Genomic DNA, 21,381 nt, shown 5'->3' with positions numbered 1-21,381 from the left:
CAGCAGACATTTTTGATCTAGCTTAAAGTGCTTTCATCACTGACAAGTCACTGACCAATCGATTGCGATAGAAAGACTGTAAGAATTCACTATTTTACCCTTTGAACGCGATACCCTATCAAGGACTGAGTGATTACTCGTTTCGGTTGTCGTTTAATTAACAGAGATTGCACGAGTCGCGCTCTTAACAAAGACTCTGCTTTACACTGTTCGATAATTTCAATTCTGTGTTTATGTAGACTAATACCTTAATAATTCTAATAGGTTCAACTACAACAAGTATAACAAACTTGATGCATCCGATAATTTATAGCATATTTGCTGATAATTCCTATTTATATAAAGATCAATATATTAATGTCGTTTAGAAAATTATAAAAACGTTATTTGTTCTTTAGCTTATTAACACTCGATCACAATTTTAACAACGTTACAAAAAGAATAAAAACAAATAAATAAAATGTTAAATGTAAATTCGACATATCATAAAAATCTCAAAGCACTTAAATTATTTGATTAATAATAATGATAAATCAAAAGCTGTATTTTAAAATTATAAATACAAAACTTTGTTATTATTTTATTGATTCTATGTCGATGTATGAATGTGTATGCTCAAATAGAAAAATTTTATACATTTTATTTTAATGCTTTTTCGTTTTACAATATTTCAGGTGCTAAAATAAAAATTGAAAATAAAACCTTTTTTTTTTTTTTATTAGTGAAGATTACTTTATATAACGTGGTAGGTATTCCCATGGATTCCAAAATAGAATTTTTTACGATTAAATAAAAACATTATTAAAACTTTTTCGACCTCTTGCATTAAATTAATATTATCTAACATACATACACACAGTTGGAAACATAGAATAGTACAAAGTAGAATGTCTAATTCCTAACAAATTAATAAAAATATCCAGCTATTTAAATGTAATACATGAAAATATTTGCGCTCATAAAAATAAATTCCTAACTGGATAATACATACATATATTATCGAATGCTGAACAGTGCAACGCGAAAAAAACCGCGTCTATTTTGCGTTGTTAACTAATTGCATTGAGTTGGCACTCCCACCTATCGAGAGACATTATCTGTTCATCGACCTACGAACAACAATTCAGATAGACCGATAATCTTCGACATGTCCGACAGTACGCTGATTCTCACTACTTGCTATACCAGTCGATTGCGTACGTATCTAACCTAAATAGAATTTGTATTAACGTGATCATTAACTGTCACGTAACTAACGTTCGCGATTATTGTGACAATGCTTAAATTTAATACGACGAAAAAATTACATCGTAATTAACAGAGAAGTATCAAAAGACATTCTATCAAGCAACAATCGTTAAACGGTTGTGAATGGCAGACACCTTGTTTCACACGTTTTATTCAAGAAAATTGAACAAACCAACCGTGTTAAAGTTGATCAAAACTTTTTTTTTTACTGCTCGCTCTCAAACAATCGAATAAGTTTTTAAAAAAGTAGAATTGATAAAAGTGTTCCTAATTTCGAAATATCTTCCCTTTATTACATAAATTCATCAAACTCCTTAGAATACGGTAGCGGATTTCTTCGAGAGGAAAGGGAAATAATCAGTCGAGAAATTGATCACTACCACTATAATGAATAATTAAATCTCAATCTCTTTTAATATTAATTTTAATTCGATCCACCGTCCGCGATTAACTTCGCGCCGCAACAAAATGGACAATTAAAACAATTAAAACAATTACGTAGAAAATTGCTAAAGTTTCTGAATGTGTATAATTAACACGTAGATAACACGAGCCGAAGCATACACGCGCGCGGGCGAGCGCGCGTATCAAATTCCGAATGGAGTCTTTGCCACCTGATCCGGTAGAGACCGGAAGCGACCACGCGATTTAGTGATGCCACTGGTGACCCAGTTCACACTAGGATCGCAAACGCAGACTCCGATTACTCACCGTCACGCAGCTTGTTCAACGATGGTGACGAAAAGAAGCGATCGCGAAGCAAGATCTGCCGAAGCAAATCGCGGACACACGGCGTGTCGGTCTTTCAAATACCACCGCACGTAATTTCGCGATGTACAAGTATTCCCGGGTGTTATCAAGACAAATCGCGATAAAGAGTTGAGCGAACGAATTCACGTTCGAGAGCCGAAGTGGAGTAGCCACTTGTAGAGTCGGCGGATGACCGGGCGCGTAAACCAGACTGGCGGGTTGATAAACAGGTGAGATGTCGTCGCGTGCCTCTCTCCCTCTCCCGCCATCCACTCGCGTTCCACTCCTTCCACTTTCACCAGTTGCACCCTCCCGATTTCACCCCGATGCATCTCTCTCCCTACCGGATTGTTCTCCCCCTCTTTGCCTATCGTCCATCTCGCTCTTATTCTGAATTCGGATTATTCGTCTCGCTTCGATCCCTGTTATTCTACCTCATTTTTCGTTTACTCCGTGGAAGCTTCTCCGTTTCTACCATCTTTACGCATTTTTTTTTTTTGCCCTCACGTTGGAGCACCGTATTAACTATCTCTTTCCCGCTCGTTGCTTCGAAGCACCCCTACTTTCTTCACCCATCTTTCCGTCTTGAAACACCCTTACCAGCGACTATCTTTTACGTTTCTCTTTTTCTTTCATTCTAGACACCACGTCATGCATCTCCCTCCCTGATTCACCCTCTCTATTTCCCAATATCACCTTGCTTCCTTCTACACACTCGCCCTCTCGTTTTTCCAACACAGTTTCCCTCCTTCTACGTTCCTAGATTCCCCTCTCTCCTGCGGTGTCCCTCTGGCTTCCACCCTCTTCAGTGACTCCCTCCAGCTATTTCCCGATACCGCCCTACCCACCAAGGTTCGTGGTGCGCTGTTTCCTACCCCCGCAGGGGTACAACCGGAGGTACTTGCGTGCGCAGCACGTCCATCGATCTATTTTAGCTCACCTACGCTCCTGCCAGGCCGGGTATATACCTGCTGCCGCTTCCGTGCCGTACCCTGCGCGCGTACGGGTGCGTTCACACTACACATGGGAATGAAACGAAGAGGAAAGCTAGAGAGAGAAAGCGAGAGAGAGGGAGAGAACGAACGAAACTTCGATAAGAGACCCAGAGACCCGAATTGTCGATTCTAGGTTACGAAGATCAAGAGAATTCCTGGGAGGTTAGTCTACTCGTATCAATGTTCGACGAGCTTATATTCGCTTAGAAATCATATGATTGAATAAATCACGAAAGGTCCTCTTATTTATCCTACATATTCCATAATTATTATTTATTGCTTATAAATATTTAGACATACACGTTTTTCTTTCCAAGATTGAGACTATTTCATGCGTTTATCAAAAATTTGTTCCTGAAATTATACAAAAATTGCCGAAATTGTAATAATTTATGCTACTTTTTTTTGTGTACTTTTTTTATCTATATTAAAATGTTAGATTTTGATCATAAATTCAAGCAAATTATTTTTCTGTAAAATATGCAAAATATACACATATGTATACATCAACTTTGATCAATTCCACGCTAAATTCCAATGTATGTCCAACAGAAAGGCTCAAAGAGTTAGTATTAAAATTAATATTATATATTTCAATACTTTTTATATACGAGTGTAAACACAAAAAAGCGAATTGGTAAAATTTAAACATTTTATCTGGATTAATTTTTAAGTACGTCTATTCTGTCGAAAGTCAATGTCATTGCAAATAATTAAAAAATTTAATAAGTATGTTGAAATTGTTTAAAAACTTAAAAAATATTAATTTAAAATATAATAAAAAAAAATTTTTTATACATTTATTTTAAATAAAAAATTATTTTTTTTAAAGCAGTTCCAGTTTAACAGTAAAATAATCCAAGTTCTATTGTTTGTAACATGTTGCATTAGATCTTGTAATATCGAGCACAATAAAAAATTAATTTCCACTATCTCAATATTCTTATAATTAGATTTCTGGATTTTTCATAAAATTATTGACTATACGCAGTGCAAACAGCATGATGATTGTGTTAGTGCTATACGTAAAACGTCATCTCGGATTAATACTGAGGCCGTCTACTTGCAGGAGATTCTAGCACGATGCACGTTATTCGCGTGATTGTAATTTCCATGAGAATTACTTGGTAGCACAAATGTCACCAGTATACTTCACATTTATTCGCGACAGTCACGCAAGATATTAAACTTCATCGTGCAAGAATTCCTCTATGATTGCTGTTAACTTGAGATGCATTTTCCATACGTGTATATTTTACTGAATAAAATGTTAAATAAAATACATAGACATTTTTTTAACCGCGTAAATATTCGGCAATTGTCTCTTTTGATCATTTGGATCAATTATTTTTATTAAAAAAGTGGAAAGAAGAACGTTTTCTAAATTCAAATAAATTGTATTGGAAATAGATATGTTACAAATTGATAAAAATAATTTTTATATGAAATGAGTTTCATAAAGGCAGAATAATGTCAGATTTTATCGCTTCATCGACTGTCAATTTGCAATTAATAAAAACATAAGTACAAAATAAAATGTGCTACATCCTGAAATTGAGCTCTCGATAGCATTATTTTATGCCATTGTGTGCGCTACTGTATATTTATGGGATTGACACGCATGCTAGTTAATAGAACCGTAGCTGGTTTCTACGATGTAATAATGAAATCGGATTATCGATTTCATTCCCGAGGCAAATAGTCGTATACCGTAAATGGCATTGATAGACGTCGCTATGAGGTGTACAGAATAATAGTGCTAGAGCACACAACTCTTAATGGAAATTTTTCATTAACTATTTGATCTGAAGACGCAATCTGGAATTATCGTACGCCAACGTTTTGTATTAATGTTATTAATATTATTGAAAATTCTAGCTATTGAAAGCTTTATGTTAACTTGCCAATAAAAATTTTCTTTTTATAACAAAATTAAAACATTTCGTTATTATTAAGCTCTTTTAATTTATTTCCCATCTTCTCTTAAAAAATTTAACAGTAGATACTAAAATAGAAAATGCATAAATATTTAAAACCCTAACTTTCTTGTTACACTGTAAAACTATTAAACCTTTTGAACTATTAACTTTAGTTAATAAAAAGTTGGTAGTAATACTTTCTTACAATAACAGATTTTTTATTTAATTTATTAAAAGATTAAAATTTCGTAGATAATCTTAAATTTTCGAATTTCTAAATTTTATACGCCAAGAAAAAATATGAATTTTCTAACTTGTAATAAAATCATAAAAGATATTTCAAATTGATAATGTTACACATCGCAAGTACTTTGAAACGTGACTTTTCAACTTTCAAAAAGGCTCAAACATCGTGATATTCAATACATTACCTTTGAACTTCTCTAAAATTTTTTGCTATTTGTTTTAATACATAAAACATACAATGTTTCCGTTCTATTTTTGTTATAATATTACCCAACAGCATTAACAGTCAATAATATAAAAATAACAAAATAAAAATGCAATCTTAATTAAAACTTTAACCTTGAAAAATTATCTTTGTTTATTTAAAAATAAAAAAATCAAAGTCAAATTCTTATTTTTCAGAAGAGCGATAAATTTACTTTTAACTATTACATTAACTTTGGCTACAACATTTTTAAACAGATTTAACTGAGAAATATGGAACCTTTTTTTTCTTTTATCCTTTCTCACTTTCCTTCCCTGTATATTTTTCTTTGCGTTTCTTTTGCGCGCCGAAAGCGATACCTTTATAAGTCACGATTGCATTTAAAAGGAATTCCGATCGTTAATATTGCACGATTAAAACCGCGCGGTTTCTAGAAAATTTTCTACCACGTAATATCTTCCAGTCTTACAAGTTGGAGTTTCCAGGTCGAGAGATGCTTAGCCATTAATAGCGATTGTGGCACAACGGAGATGAATAAGAGCATAGACGATGCTCGTTGACAATTTGAAGGAATTCTGACAATCTTTCTTTTCAACGATCTATTTTATACTGTTCTGCTTACGATGCATCAATAGCCTTCCTACACGTCGATATAATACAACATACAGACCTATCTTAAATTCGCAAAATTATTGTCATCGATCAATAATTATTGCTGTCATAATTTCATCAAAGTGATACGTTCTAAATTTAACAATTAATATTTTAAAAGACGAATTATCATATTATAATAAAATTTCCTGTTGCATTTGTTTATTCCGATTTATTCTGTTCATGCGGGTTGTAGAAACAAAACGGCAAATTACTTTTATCGGTACATATAAAAATTTCGTAGGTCGCGCAATTTTCCAATTCCATCCAGAATGCATCCCTGACATTTTCCGCAGTACGGTGTAACGCGTACAGCACAACCCATGTATAGTACATCGTGAAAATTGCTATCTTTCAATTTCACCCATGCCGAATTACCGCCGAATTAATTCTCTCAAATAGATATATAAATTTTTCGTTCTGATTAAAATGCGCTTCGATTACAAGTGCGCTCCTAACTAATAATTTTGTCTATCAAACTAAAGCTTTGTAGAAATAAAATAAAGAGCGTAAGTTCACGATATTAAACGTAATTACTTGTTATACGCGCAATGTAATGCATTTACGTGTTCACGCTTAATTAACTTCAATTTAGAAAACGTAACGCTATTTCATGCATAAAGTTAATTTATTATACCGATTATAATACTTTGCTACTGTAATCTATCCAACATCTGTAATTTTCTCCGACGTACATCAGTAATTTGAGAGCTCAATTTATCACGAAAAAGGTATATGAAAGCTATTATTCACTATCAGGTTAAACTTAATTTTTTTTTTACAAATAAGTTTTTTTTTACTACGTTAATAAATAAATTTTGCTTTCGTTCAAATAATTATAATATTTATTTAAAGTCGAATTTTTTTCCCACCCCAAGCAACTATCATTATTTTGTTTCGCTGTTTCTCAGTCATCCGTATTTTTTGTGACTGTTCTAAATAAGTTTCCGCGTGATCTTCCCTTTTTCTTCATTTTGAATGTCGGTCGAGTGAGCTGCGGAAATATATTTTCTTGGTAGTTCGACTCACAAACGAATCATGAGTAAAAATAAAAATAAGAAATAAATACTAGAAAGAAGAGTGAGCTACAGTTTTTTGTGCGACATATCAGAGTCGGAAATAAAAATAAGATCAAAAACCTGCAGCCAATACATTTTCCTTTTGTTTAAAACGATATACAGATGTTATTTCAAATTTTCACGCAATTAACTTTTTTTTTCGAGATGTATTGTCCTTAATGCATTTAATTGTTAATCAAATTTTTAGAAGTTCTTATTCTCGAAACTAAACACGATTGCAATACCAAAAAAATTACTACAAGCAACATTATTCAATTTAAATTTGTTATTATTTATTAAAAAAAACTTATGTAATTTGAATCTTAACAGAACTAATGTAGTAATCAGTTTAATTAAATCTGCCACAAATGTTTATATTGCAAACAACAAAGAAACTAATTAAAAAAGCGCGCGCCGCGAGATATACAGATTACGTGAATTTATCTTGATTATAAACGAACGCTGATTTCTGCGCTTCTCGCATCGAAGCAGATTCGAGATTAGATTCGACGCAACAATGAAGCATTGTCGATTCAATAGTGAAGAGGGAATCAACCCGGGACGAAACTTAAATTGAACTCAATTTCTAATGAAGTCGATATCAGTAAATCCGGACGGACCACTTTTGCCATCAATAACAAACCGCTATAAATTCCGCTGTAAGGTATTCGTGCATGTGTATAAAGTGCATTACGTGCGACCTCTCGTAACGCGGAGATTATTTGTGATTCCTAACGTTATTATCTTTACAGATAATATTTGTCTCTTAAATAAATATATATTATATTTAGAAATAAATTTTTCTGTTGCCCGTATTGCTACAAAATGTAAAAGCGGTCTGCAAACGATAATAAACTTACAATATACGCGGGTTTGCTTTTGCATAGAGGGCATAAAAACTATAGAAGCCGCTGATGAAATAGATTGTCATAAAAAAAAAAAAAAAAAAAAAAGAGTTGAAGTTAATACTCGTAGTATTTTTGTTTTGTTTGTTCATAACTTTTAAAAACTGGAGAAAACGATTTAACTTTCACAGGAATTTACATTTCCGGTAATTAACAAGGGCGACGCTTAATTAACAGAGATTATCTAACAACATAGGTGCCTGTTATCATCAAATAACTGATGCAGCAAACAAAGTTTTGTCTGCATTAATAGCCGATGTGACAGCTCGCCGTAAAGTTCGTTAACATCCACTCGATGTATCCCATAGCTTAGAATAATACGATAAAGCTTTAAAATAGCAGTAAAATACGAAAAATAACTAAACATCTTGAATATTTAACAAATAATTTAGCAAACTGTGCAACAAACAAAATTTCTTAATTGTTTAAATTAATTAAAATCATTAAAATGTATCTATTACTTGTACGCGTTTCAATTGTGAATAATTGTGTGCTAATATTTCTATTTTCTCTACAAATATTGTATAAATTAGTTAGTAATATATCCAACAATGGATAGAATCACAAAATTGTAAAAATACAAAATATTCACGAAAAATAAAAATATAAAAATTTATCGGAGATAATGTTAAGTATAGAAATGGTCAGCAAGAAGAAATGGCCGGTTCAATATTGGCATAAATTTTGAGACACAAGTCCGGACGTAATCCTAAGTAAGTTGATCTCAGACGGATTGTGGGGGTTGACTCGAAGGCATGAATACGAAAAAGAAATTGTTCTTTCTTGCACACGCGAAGCTTTGAAGTGGTGGTGCTGAGAGGAGAAGCTTCGGTAATCCTTTCGACCGACATTTTTACGTCCTCGACATATTGAGCGAACCCAACGTATGCGACAAAAGATTAAAAAAAAAAAACTTTTTCAAGAACAGATTTGACCTGTTTATAATTGCGCGTAAACGTACAATCTTTATTTATTTCGCCTTTAAGCTTCTTATCATATTTTCTATTTTCTTTTTTAAAAATCAAAAGGATATGCGTTAAATTTATTAATAACAATTAAGTAAAATTATTCAAATTTAAATTTATATAAATTTTTCGAACTTTTATATTAAATAAAAAAATAATCTGCTTTTTTTTTTTTTGGAGTAAACGTTTACTTTGCTTGTAATATTTTATGTACATATTGCAATATCACCGATATAATATATTCTAACACGAGTTTTCTCCCACCGATTTCTATGTACATATGTAAAGAAAGACTTCGCGCTAGATTCAATCTTACATCTTTTATGTAAAATATGAAATACATAAATAAGACTACAAATGCGAATCATGTGTCCTAAAGTTCATACAATATTTACGAAACTGCCTGTTATAATTAGAGAAATGAGCTGTTATAATTAATTCATCCTTTATGTCAGGGCGTATAATTCGAAGCGGAAATACCTGCGATCACCGTTGCGCATCGGAAGCTACAGCACTTATTATAGAATATTGCATTCTAGCCGCATTCTAGTCGCATACTAAGGTGCGGGATTAATTCCAACGTCGGTTAAGTTTGGTCTTAGTTTGACTAGTTACTGAGCTCATTATCAAAACAGTAAAAAATTTTCCTTATGGGGGAAAGATGTGAACGAAAAAGTTAGAAAAGCTTGTTCTATATTCAATACTAACATTACTTCTATAAAAAATTACCTATACGTATAATGCAAAAAAATGAGAAAGCGTAAATGTCTAAAAAACAATAATTTTTTTTAGTTTACACGCGTTCTCCTATCTTTGACTTAAGCGCAACTGTGCTTTAGCTAAATTTAATTTAATTCAGTGATTAGAAAAGTGCCGAGTTAGATACACCCACTTTAAACGTTATACGAATAATATTAAAGCCAAAAGATACACGCGTATCATGAACTCTGCAATCAAGTGCCTGCATTAATGGAATTTTCCGGATTGCTAATACCGGAATCAGACTGGTGAAGAATCCGAACTATTCAAATAACGAAGTTGAGAAACTGACGCAATAACTGGCATTCATAACAACTCTCCTGTGAATGTATTTCGAGCTGGCTATTACAATTGTCGGCAAAAGAAATTGCCATCTACAAACTGTCGAAAGCATCTGTTAGATGAATAAATGATCTCTTCATTTAAATAGCAACGTCGTGATAATATTTTTGGTGTACCGCGCTAATTAATATATTCGTCTTCTGTAATTAATACTTTTTAATCTTTTTCCTTTATATTGTATTATATTATTCTGTACTATACCGCGTTGTGTTATTATATGTATTTTATTTAGATATTTTTTATTACATTGTTAATATTATTTTACCGTGTGCAGTATCATTTTTCCCACCCGAATTTTAATACTATAAATAAAAAATTACATTTGACTTACCGATCGATGCGCAGCAGCGGAGTTTTTTTGATGATCTGTAACATACAAATAAGTTCACTGTTAAAACAAAAGTAATTTTTACGTGTGTAAGAACAACGTTAATTTAATAAAAAAATAATTATTAATTCTTACCCATGGGTTGCTCCGCCGAAGCAAGAGCTTCTCCGAAGCCTCCTTCTCCTCCTCTCAGAACATCAGGGCTTTGGGTTGTTTCTTTCTACCGCGCACAAGACAAAGTGAGGATCCGTTGGGTTGTCCGGATGCTTATCTAAACAGAAAAGACAAATTTTAATTAGATAATGAAGATAAATTATTTTATAACATAAAATCAGGTGATAAATAAACGTACAATAAGTTCGACTTTTCGACGCCGTGTGTACGAAGATCCGCTGCGTGTGTGTTGTGTGTTCGCCTGCCGGTTGAAGAATGAGGAAGCAGTGGGGAAACATCGCACGAGCCTACACTGTCCGACCCAAAGCCACCGACCTCTGTCTACGTACTATTTACTTTGGAATGTGCTACGATGATCTGTAACATAAAAATAAGAAAATTAAATAAATGTAGCTTTTTTTTGACGCTTTGCGATATACTTGCCTGTCGAGAGGTAAAGATCACTGTAACGACGTGTCGATATGCGAGTCACGACGCCGCTCGGTTGACTTCCTCTGGGTACCTCGGTCGACCGGACGAACTTCCTGCGTTATAAAATAATATATACTTCTGAAAGCTCAACAATGCGCCCGACTGCCGGCAGACAAACATTAAAGTGACGACGTAACGATAATTTGCGAGTCATGTACCGCCGTTCGTCATTAGCTTCTGCGTATCGATCTCGAGCGCTACGCACTTCACGCGTTAAAATAAATCACGTATGCCGATTTTTACATTAAGTACTATGTATATTAATATGTTATGGACTTACAATCGATGGATGCGTTGAGAGATGGATTAAGCGGGCTGCCTGCGATCAAGTTCCTGGTTAAACGAATCGGCCATTAACTTTTTGTACTGCCAACTGTATTTTTCGCGCGCGCGGCACCTTCGCAACGCGTCGAGAGAAAATACCGGTGGTAGTACTGAAATATAATGGCCGACTCGGTTAATCGGAACTTATTCAAAGCGCGCTTAAATCAAATTTCATCAATGCCAATTATCTTTCGATATCGACTTAACTCGCTGTTTAACTCTACCGAGCCGAGATTGAAATTGATTCGCATGGTAGAAATGGCTTTTACTTGATTATTTGTAGCTGACGCGGAGCAGTTTAAGAAGTGGAATATAAATAATGCATAAATATATAAAAAATTATTCATAGATAAAAAAAAAAAAAAAAAAAAGTGCGTGCTCTATTATGGCTAGTAATAGTTAATATCCCACGTACTCGATGAATATAAATTAAATTTTGTATAATTTAGTGATCAAGCTCTTATTTTGTTAATAAATTGAAAAGTAAAGAGAATATCAAAGAATATTTTTGGTCGCTCAAGACTTACTCCGTTCACTCGTAATTTAAATAAATTCACAAAATAAAATAATATTAATTTTAGCCGTGATATCTGAATATTACAGACCGGTGAGTTTCGCAGCATTTCTTCTTCGTCCATCTTCTTTCTCTCTCAACTTTATTCTGTCAGTTGAAATTCCATGGAGGCTTCCAACTCATCGTCGTTTACTTGACCTGAGCGTCATCGGTGATTTATTTTCTTTCATTTTTCGTGACTATCTTCTTTTCCTCCGCTGCTATTTTTGCGGTTGGAAAGCGCCGTGTCCATTAAAAGCGCTGCAATGAATGTGATAAACCGACTTTTAAGGAAATTTTTACAAATAATAAATGCACACGAATAATGTGATGCTAGAGGAAACTAATTTCATTGACATTCCCCGACGAGACCATCAATGTTCGAAATAAAGGTCATTTAGATCGGTTTTTATAATTAAGTACACTAATTAAAATATAAGATAATTTTAAATAAATATTATATCATTTAAGTTTTAAAAAAAATATATATATTATTTATCGCAAATATCGTAGTATTTCAAAGACGACGAGAGAGCTAATTAAGAAATAACTTTTTCCAATATTTATTTCTTGTAAAAGAAATTTTGTGAGCGCCGAGATGCAGCTTGACGTAATAAATTCCAATATACACAACGTAGAAAAGAAACTTCAACTTCAATCGATGCTATTCCGTATATGTATATGCGTATTACAATGTATCCGCTGACGATATACCGAATTCTTTCGCGCAGTCAATATTGATCAATGCAGCTTGCAGCGTTCACTTACGATGGAGCGGAGAAAAATGCCGGAAATTCGTATACGCCCTTCGCTATGTTGGTCGCATGGTTAACATGACCAGAAAGGAAGGCAAGGACGAAGGATCGTGGCGCGGTGGGCTCTATAGAAACGAAGGGCGCGCATACGGTGCATATCGGAAATCGATGCGTACTTGCCTGTTGCCACATTGCATACGCATTTGTCCGATTTCATGAATGTATGTATTGCACGTTACTTCTTTCCCTCGAGTATGACCTACGGTTTCACGGGTGATAACTTGTGGCGTAATTAATCGTCAGTGTCAACAGTGAAGACGTTTAATTGTTTCGCACAATATCTCTATATAGATGTCGACTTCTTTGTTAACGTCGGCTGAAAAATATCAAAATAGATAATTAGACATTTATAGCATTCGATTGGGTTTATGAAAGCTCATTGTAATTAATATTTCTTTTGTCTATTCTATTCGCTGCTCTAACAATGTAAAATTGTCTCACTTATTAACTGGGTTACGTTTAATTACCAGATGCATTTGTGACGCATTCCTAAATATAATGACCTAGTTTGAGAAACCGTTTCAAAGAACGGCTGTCTTTTCTTAATTAACAATTTTAGAACACATTTTTTTTAATTTTGAAATGACGCTGTTTACTTCGAAGGAACGGCGATAAACTTAATTAAACGTATATTGCATTATAAGAGAAAGTATACTATGATTATGTTTCTATTATATTATTCTTGAAAATGTTCACGTAATAAATTTAAAAATTAAAAACAAGAATTTAATAAAATAATATAAAATAAAATAAAATAAAAAGATGTTGAAACAATACTATCTTTTAAATATAAAGTATTAATATAATTTTAACAATGTCCAAAAGAGTGAAAGTTGCAAAAGTAGAAATAATAAATTAAATATTACTCATACAAAAGAAAAGGGATTTCTTTTTTTTAATTTGATACCATTCACTGGCATAGTTTTATACTATAATCGATAAGTGAAAAAAGTTGCTGTATATATTTTCTACAGATAACTATGTTTGATACAGTTATATTTCGATAATTGAAACAATTGAAAAAGCCACAGATAATACGATAAGTTTTCAAACAACTTCTATAAAGAAAAGGATGGGAATATCGACTTTTTCTATTCTATTGTGTTACGGATGTACCTTTTAAACGATGATTAAATCTATTCCAGAGACAGTAGGGAGAAACGAAAGTAATTGCATTTTTCTTACAATCTCTTCTTAGATTATTCTGATGGGCTTTCCAATGTTTTATCATTGTGAACATAAAACTGAAATTAAAATAATAGTACAAACATTTAAATGTTCTATTTATGTACAATAATTAAGGAATTATTATTTAAATAATTACCATTTAATATTATACGTACGTTTCTTTAGCACCCAATAACATTTAATTTTAATTTAAAATTGCAATTTTATTATTACATATTTTGATTATCTATCAAACAAAGATCTGTCGAAAGAAAAAGAAGTTTCATATGACAATATATAATGTTATTATGCATTCCTACCTATAAAGCACATGTAAAATAATAAAATATAAATTTAGTACTACGATAAAAGCTAAAAACTTACATATTTAAGTTACGTTCCGAAATGTTTTCTGCGAGAAACAGCGAGAAGAATTTTACTCAATGTCCATTACGAAACAGTTTCGAAAACGGTTTCCGGAACGGACATCGAGTAAAATTTTCCTCGTAGAGAACGTTTCGGAAGGTAGCCTTAAATCAATAACCAAAGACATTTACCTATTATTGATAATATCAATATTCCGCGTTTCGATACTCAATATACTTTCATCAAATCTCGGGCGTTTATATATCTACCTTCTTTTACAACCACCTCAGGATCCTTGTTATATATTTGTTTTCCATCGTATTCAGATGAACCACGAACAAAGAACTATTCTATAGTTTAGGCACGATAGAGCAATTCGACATTCGAGCACCATCTAGCGATAGTCCTGCGTTCTTTCAACGAGTTTCCATGTCTCCAGTCGCGCGCCGCCACCAGCGAGCTTCCGCCTCGCACCGCGTCGTCGAAAGGTCGCGTCGTGGCAATTGTTGACAGCCACTGTAGGGTAAGCTTGGCACAGCTGTGCGTTTGGTCACAGCAGCACGGTTTCTCTAATCACAGCGGCGCTGGATCCTCGTCCGCCGTACGCGTCCCGACGCAGCCACGTCCAGGCTGCGTGTCCCGGCCACCGTCATCCGTCGCGTCGACCGATCGAGCCGCATCGTCGCCGAGAGACCGGGAGGGACACAGAACTTGGAAAAATGAGGTATCGTAACGTTCACGCTTGCCGTGCGGACGGTAGTGTTTTTCGCGCGTCTTCGAATCACCTCGTGCTAGCTTGCGCTCCCGTGCGAATCGCCCTCGTGCTCATCGTGTGTCGTTAGCCGTGGAGGGCCGAGCGGGACACGTGGCGTCTATTTCGCGGCATGCAAAAACGACGGCACGCGTCCACAGGCGGAAACGGGAAAGCGCATCTGCGTTTATCAGTCGCCATCTTTCCCGCGCTGACATTTCTGCCCACCCCCAAATGTTCATTCACACCTCGGGTGTTTAATTCGCTGACTCGGAAAATTCACGTCGCGTACGACTAAAGAATATTCGCCTCTTGCCGCCGAAGTACGCTCGTGTGTGTGTGTTTTTTTATCACTTCCTATGAATACATGCGCATGTGTGTGTATATGCACGCCATGTTACGGATATCTAAACAGCGCGCATGGCTTTTGTATATATACACACGCGTGTGTGCATGTACGATTATCGCGTGTGAGAATCGTGTCACGCCTAATTGTTGATAGATTACATGTGTGCACCGTTGAGGCATGCTTTGAAAATGGCTGAATCTACGAGCACATACGCAGGCTTTTATGTATGTATGGATTCTGATATGCGTGCAACACAACTTGTCACGTAGGAGCTGCATTGTCGTCGCGTGATTTTCACTGGCTTACATCGGGGTTTGGCGACGTTATCGTAAATTATCAAGTCACATGTGTGATAGTTATGAATCGAAGTCCTGATTGTTGTAATCTATATAATACAGTAGACTGGAGTTTTTAAAATATCTTGGTGAAATATTTATCTATGATTGCATCAAGTCTACGTCATGCGATAACTCATATAATTTTAATTACATGTATGTTTCTTTTTATTTTCTTTCTATACTAATAAGTGACATATCATTATAATTTGTGTTTTTTAATTGAGCTAGATTATATTAGAATCAAGTTCTTTTTTTTTATTAAATTCTATCAAAGTCAATTAATTGCTAAATAAAAGAAATTAAAATTTGAAAATTGTATGCTTAGAATAATTACTTATTCGAATTATGTTGTTTGTAGCAGTAGATCACAGATGACTACAATGAATGGGAAGAGGCCATCTTCAATACCTTCTAGACATCAGCCAGAGACACTGGCGCAACATTTTGACCTGATCAAGTATATCTATGATTGTAAATATGCATTTTAATTTAATTAAATTTGACTAAAATTTGTCCCCAAGAAGTCTGTATTTTTTTTTTACATTTGTTTCATCTTTTTCAGCATGGAATTCTGTATCTAGAGAGCTAGATATGTGTCACAATCAGCCACATAGTAATACCTCCAATTATAGAAATGGAGCGTCAGTCACATATTATCAAGAACGTGAGCCAAATCCACAGTTAAAAGGTAAACATTTTGTTTTCTGTGCTTTATAAAAATAATAACAATATAATAAAATTATATTTCTCTTGTTTTTATGTCTTGGTCTTAATTTAGTTAAGATTATAATGTAATATATAATACTGGAGATTAGTTTTTATTTTTTGAAGATGTTCAATTATTTTGTTTTATTTTATTTGGTGTGAAATATGTTATGGATTAAAAAAAAATATATTAGATATGATGCATTTTACATATTTTGCAGATTTTGAGCCATTTAATTTGGAGGCATGGTGGGGACAACGTGTTGTACAAAGTATTACTAGGAATGCAAATTCCTAGTGCCAGGCCCAACATACTGATTACAATCGAACATTTTCAAACAGACATAAGAAACAAAAAAGATAAATGCTGATGGCGGATTTAATCTTTCGTTTGAGGTTGATGCATTTAACATTCACAATGGTATTGTAGAACTGGGATTCGAGTAAGAAACTACAGAAAGACATAAAAAGTAAGATTAAACATTATGTTATTTGATTAGAGCAAAAAGCAGAAAACGACAATCTTCTCGAAACTTTCTTATTGAAGTTAATTTATTTAAAAGATACGGCTTACTCTTTTAAGGCGATTTTTACGCAACAAAACGAAACTCATAGGTGTTAAAAATTGAATCCCAATTCTATTTTAGATATGACAAATGTATTTATTTAAACAAAGTTTTTTAAATTTTTTAATAAACAAAGAAAGCAAAAAGAAGGAATGTAGATTGTAATACGAGATAAATATGAAAAAAATGTGCTAAACATTATTTAATATGAATAGAAAAAATTAAGTAGTGGAAATATAATAGCGGTGTAAGCATTGTTATACGAGAACATTCCTTTTATGTCAAATATGTTTTAATGAAACATATTAGACTTTTTTTGCTATTTTAAAGACACACTAAATAATCAGAAAAATATCTGTTTGTATTGTCTTTGTAAAACTGGAGAGAGATGTTTTATAATTAAGAAAAATATGTGAAACTATTTATTTTAGTTTTTAAATAACACAATATATAAATATATAATAATACTTTATATATATATATATATTATATAATTATATATAATGTCATTTATATGTTATATAAATTTTATATATACAATTATATATAAAATTTATATGTAATATAAATTTATAGAAGACAAATCTTTCCACGTTCTTTAAAGCAAATCTGAAGATAATCATACGTTTTAAATCTCTTAGCAATGTTGGGCGAAGTAAATTTACTGCTCAACAGTGCACAAAGCATTTACAGAGTGCTCAAGCTTGTTTGATAAAAGTTTCATAGGTAAATTTTAGAATATGTATTTTAGCATATACACATAAATGTACTTTTTCACATGTTACATCTCACATTTTCAAGAGATTTTTTCACGTCCATAAAATGACTGCACTTTAGCTTAATACGTAAATTATAAATACATTTTCCACCTGTCAAAAAAAATTTTATTAACGTACAAGTTGCACTTAATCGCAATGTAAAATAATATGATTATTGCGATTTTTAAATATACAACATATGTATTACTCTTATTATTGTATATGTATGTACATCTATGCGTGTATAGTTACTATATAAGTTTAATCATATAATGTTTCTAATGACAAAACAATAATGAGCAATGTCTTTCTATATACGTCTGAATATTTCTACTTTGTTTCCTGTTTATTCCCATCCGATTTAATATTGTTTGTCGTAAGGGAAATAGTTTGTGTATTTTCTGATGTAAATTGTAATTTTGTGTATAAAAATTTAACGTATTATTGCATATTTAATATTTTGAGAAATAATATTGAAATGAGAGTGCGAGAAATTTGTGATTGATTGATATCTAGTGCATTAGGTCAAGCTTGTATAACGACGATACATATGAAATTCCTGAGAAACGATGAATTCTTCGAGTGCATTAGGCTAGGCTACTGACACGGCAGCTATTCGCGTGATATTTCACGAATGGAATGTGAGGTATAACCGAACCGTCGATAGCTATCATACCAAAGAGACACTAGTAAATTGTGAATTCTTCTAAAATTAATATTCTAAATTTTTTACGCTTGTTTATTAAATTTTTTTATCTGAAAAATTGTCAATTAAAAAAAAAGACGTTTATATTATATTAAAAAATTCCTTTTTAAATAAATATTTGAAATAACTGTTAATTATTTTAAATAGGATTACCGACACAAATAGCAATGAAAAGAAGCGGAAAAATCCGAAACTGTATTGTCGTTCGGTGCGAATCAATTTTATTGTTCAAGACAAAGAGTGAATTAAATCGTATTTAATTTTTAAATTAATAAACATTTTTTATTTTCGAGAGCAATAAAATAGTGCCATATAGATACGAAGATAAAAAAGAAAAAAAAACTTTTGTGTCTTTCGTAGCAATTCAGTATTACTTTCTCAATTTATTAAATATCAGAAAATATTTTATTTTGTTAAAACCAATTAGACAAGTAAGAAGTATAAATTCACACGAGCATGAATAATATGTATCCATCACGGTTCATTGATACCTTGACAAAATTCGAGCGACATTGAGCTTAAGGTGTACCTAGGGTACGGTATAATTCACATTGTAAGACGGAAACATAGCTGTTTCACTTCAAGTATTCCGTAGCGCGAAACTAAATGTTACGCCGGAGTTAATACGTACAAAAGCAAATGCTCGATCGACCGTTTGTTTTGGTAGCAGAACCGCGCGCGGTACAGCGCGCTGCTGTTGTAAACACAAAGAGAGCTCGCTCGCCGGCTCGCGTTTCTCTCAACCCCCATTCCCCTACCCCACACCCTTTCAAAGGTCCTACCGCTCTCGGTGCGAGAGACGCAGAGAGGTGATATGGACCGAACAGGTGGAACGATACGAGTCGTCGTACGTCCAGTGCAAGACAGATATAGCATTTGTTGCGGCCAGCGTACGTGACTTCCCTCCTCTCGATCTCCTCCCTTGGCCATCGAGTACGGGGGAATAGAAGAGCTCGGTGGTTCTCGGCTGTTCTCGGCGGTTCTCGACGGCCGGTGCTCCTCGCTCTCCGCGGCACATACTGCGTACTCTATGTGAGACTCGACACACCACGCTAAGGTCATGTACGCTAGCCGCCGTCGTCGAAGCAAATGTTATATCTGCCTTCCAGCGTACCTCTCTGCGTGAGAGATTGTATAGAATAGGTAAAGCGACACAAGCCATTGTACGTATATGTCCCTCCAAAACGTGATTACGACAACGACATCGCGTGTTCGTTCTCGATTATATTACGTATCTTTATGAATATTGAATCAAACATTCGTCACTTTCTTCCACAGTTGTGTCGCCGCTCGGTACCTTCCAAGATTTCCTGTCCGCTTCAGATTTTGCTGCTGCCTTTTCCTTTATACCGATGAGGATTCACGCTCGCTCCTTCGGTCCACGAAAATACTATTCACAACGAAAACTGCTACGTCACGGACGGATGGAAAAGTATTGTGACCGTTTAAAAGAGTGAAGCTTGTCGATTCACTCGCGATACGTTGCGCGCTCGAGACTAGCCAGCATAGAGGTGTTGGAGAACTCGCGACTAGCTTTACGTGATACTATCGTCGTCGTCCATCTGGGCAATCGTAACGCGGTGCGGTTGTCGTTGCGGTATGCAAATGCGTACGCGAAAATAGTGATATTTGGGGACCAACATTTGCGTGATGGAACGCTCGAGGCGAGAGTAAGATCGTCGCTTCGTCGAAGAGGTATATATTTCGCGGATTATTCGTGCGCGATACCGTTTAAATATTCAACGTACGCAACCGTGGAAACGCACGACCATCGGATGTCGAGATACGAAATGCAGATCGGATACGAGCAACTCTTATCGAGCACCGCGTTCCTCGAAATGAAATGAATCCGTGCTCGACGTTCTATTAACGACGACGTACGTTTGCGTGCGGAAACTTAACCCGATTATCGGAAACTGAGCGCGATACGACCGCGAACGAAAGTAGAGGTTAGAGACGAGAGACATTGATCATACGCGAGCGATCGTAACATCGTATTGCCGATATTATTGTTTAACGATACCGTAAATGAATCCGTGAGTGAAAAGTGCTGTGATGAAGCATCGACGAAAGCTGAGCAACCAAACAAAAGCCGAGGACGAAAGCTGAGCAACCCAACAAAAACCGAGGAAGGGAGCAATTTGAGGAACATCGAATGACGGTAAAGTAATCTCAAGATAAATAATGATTGTTTACTTTAGATTTGGCTACTTTAAGATTTTGCAATCACAAATTGATTTGTATTTGCAACACTGTCGTTTTTAAATGAACAGTTAATGAAATTTATTGAATTTTCGATATATTATAAAAGAAAAATAAATGCATATGTACGACAGTATTAAAAAGAAAAATAATTTATATATTTGTATCGTAGATTTTTCACAAGTGGTGGATAAGTTAAAAAAAATTAACAATAATGAAACAATCACGTTTAACAGTAATTGCGATTATTTTCTGCATCAGCAATTTTTATTAACTATCTATTTTAGTATTTAATATATCTATTAAATAAAAATCATTTACAATGAAAATAACTGAAGTAGAATATTAGATAATAAATATATTAATATAAAATCACAATTTGTATCGGTACATACGTATTACGGAAACATGTATGAACAATTTATTGTGCGGTAATTTTTGCTTTGTAAATAATTGTTATTTTTGCTTTGAAATACAAATAAAAAATTTTATTTTTTTAATTACGCGAATCCGTGATGTCCAGTCAAATTAAAAAAAAATGAAAAAAATATTAAAAAATGAAAAAAAATCTTAAAATAGCCAATTGAACGATATTGATGTTGGGTAAAATTTTTATGCTCATGATAAAAATACTCTGCGATAAGTGACGAGTGGAAAGAAGAGTATTTTTCTCAGATACCTACACATTTAATGTATGTACTCATGTTCGCTGGGTTCTGATGTCTCAGAGGATGTTAGTCGAAACGATGCTGCATGACTAAACTT

General features: G+C 33.9%; 3 protein-coding genes across 13 annotated transcripts in view; 2 read left to right on the top strand and 1 right to left on the bottom strand.

Moving 5' to 3' along the window:
• Unc-13-4a (BAI1 associated protein 3) overlaps positions 1–14,528 on the bottom strand; it is a 65,730-nt gene extending 51,202 nt beyond the window's left edge. The window contains exons 1-9 of one of the 7 annotated variants that reach the window (XM_070671753.1): positions 14,433–14,528; positions 14,052–14,137; positions 13,825–13,952; positions 12,829–13,024; positions 11,946–12,154; positions 10,969–11,069; positions 10,724–10,902; positions 10,507–10,642; positions 10,375–10,409 (exon numbers count right to left, since the gene is read on the bottom strand). The gene's annotated coding sequence lies outside the window, so the exon portion shown is untranslated. Of the gene's footprint in view, positions 1–1,959; positions 2,793–10,374; positions 10,410–10,506; positions 10,643–10,723; positions 10,903–10,968; positions 11,070–11,296; positions 11,395–11,945; positions 12,155–12,828; positions 13,025–13,824; positions 13,972–14,032; positions 14,279–14,432 lie in introns of those variants that run through there. The other 6 variants (XM_070671762.1, XM_070671805.1, XM_070671794.1 and 3 more) reach the window with 6 other exon arrangements.
• A 190-nt stretch (positions 14,529–14,718) lies between these two features.
• On the top strand, positions 14,719–18,025 carry LOC139111572 (MAPK regulated corepressor interacting protein 2). Of its 4 annotated transcripts, none has more exons than XM_070671971.1 (4): positions 14,719–14,965; positions 16,041–16,150; positions 16,242–16,367; positions 16,606–18,025. In XM_070671971.1, the coding sequence occupies exons 1-4, from the start codon at positions 14,961–14,963 to the stop codon at positions 16,680–16,682; spliced, it is 318 nt and encodes a 105-aa protein (XP_070528072.1). In that variant the 5' UTR covers positions 14,719–14,960; the 3' UTR covers positions 16,683–18,025. The 4 variants fall into 4 exon arrangements, with proteins under 4 accessions (XP_070528072.1, XP_070528064.1, XP_070528080.1 ...); XM_070671963.1 differs by having other exon boundaries at positions 16,038–16,150; XM_070671979.1 differs by lacking the exon at positions 14,719–14,965 and adding an exon at positions 15,581–15,832.
• Positions 18,026–19,724: 1,699 nt separating this feature from the next.
• Nmdar2 (NMDA receptor 2) overlaps positions 19,725–21,381 on the top strand; it is a 154,781-nt gene continuing 153,124 nt past the window's right edge. Inside the window, exon 1 of one of the 2 annotated variants that reach the window (XM_070671824.1) lies at positions 19,725–20,575. The gene's annotated coding sequence lies outside the window, so the exon portion shown is untranslated. The remainder of the gene's footprint in view (positions 20,576–21,381) is intronic. The other variant, XM_070671849.1, reaches the window with a different exon arrangement.

Source organism: Cardiocondyla obscurior, linkage group LG02, assembly GCF_019399895.1.
Source record: "Cardiocondyla obscurior isolate alpha-2009 linkage group LG02, Cobs3.1, whole genome shotgun sequence".
In the NCBI taxonomy this organism is placed as follows: Eukaryota; Metazoa; Arthropoda; class Insecta; order Hymenoptera; family Formicidae; genus Cardiocondyla; species Cardiocondyla obscurior.
The sequence above is the reverse complement of the archived record's forward strand: the minus strand, read 5'-3'. Positions and strand labels throughout refer to the sequence as shown.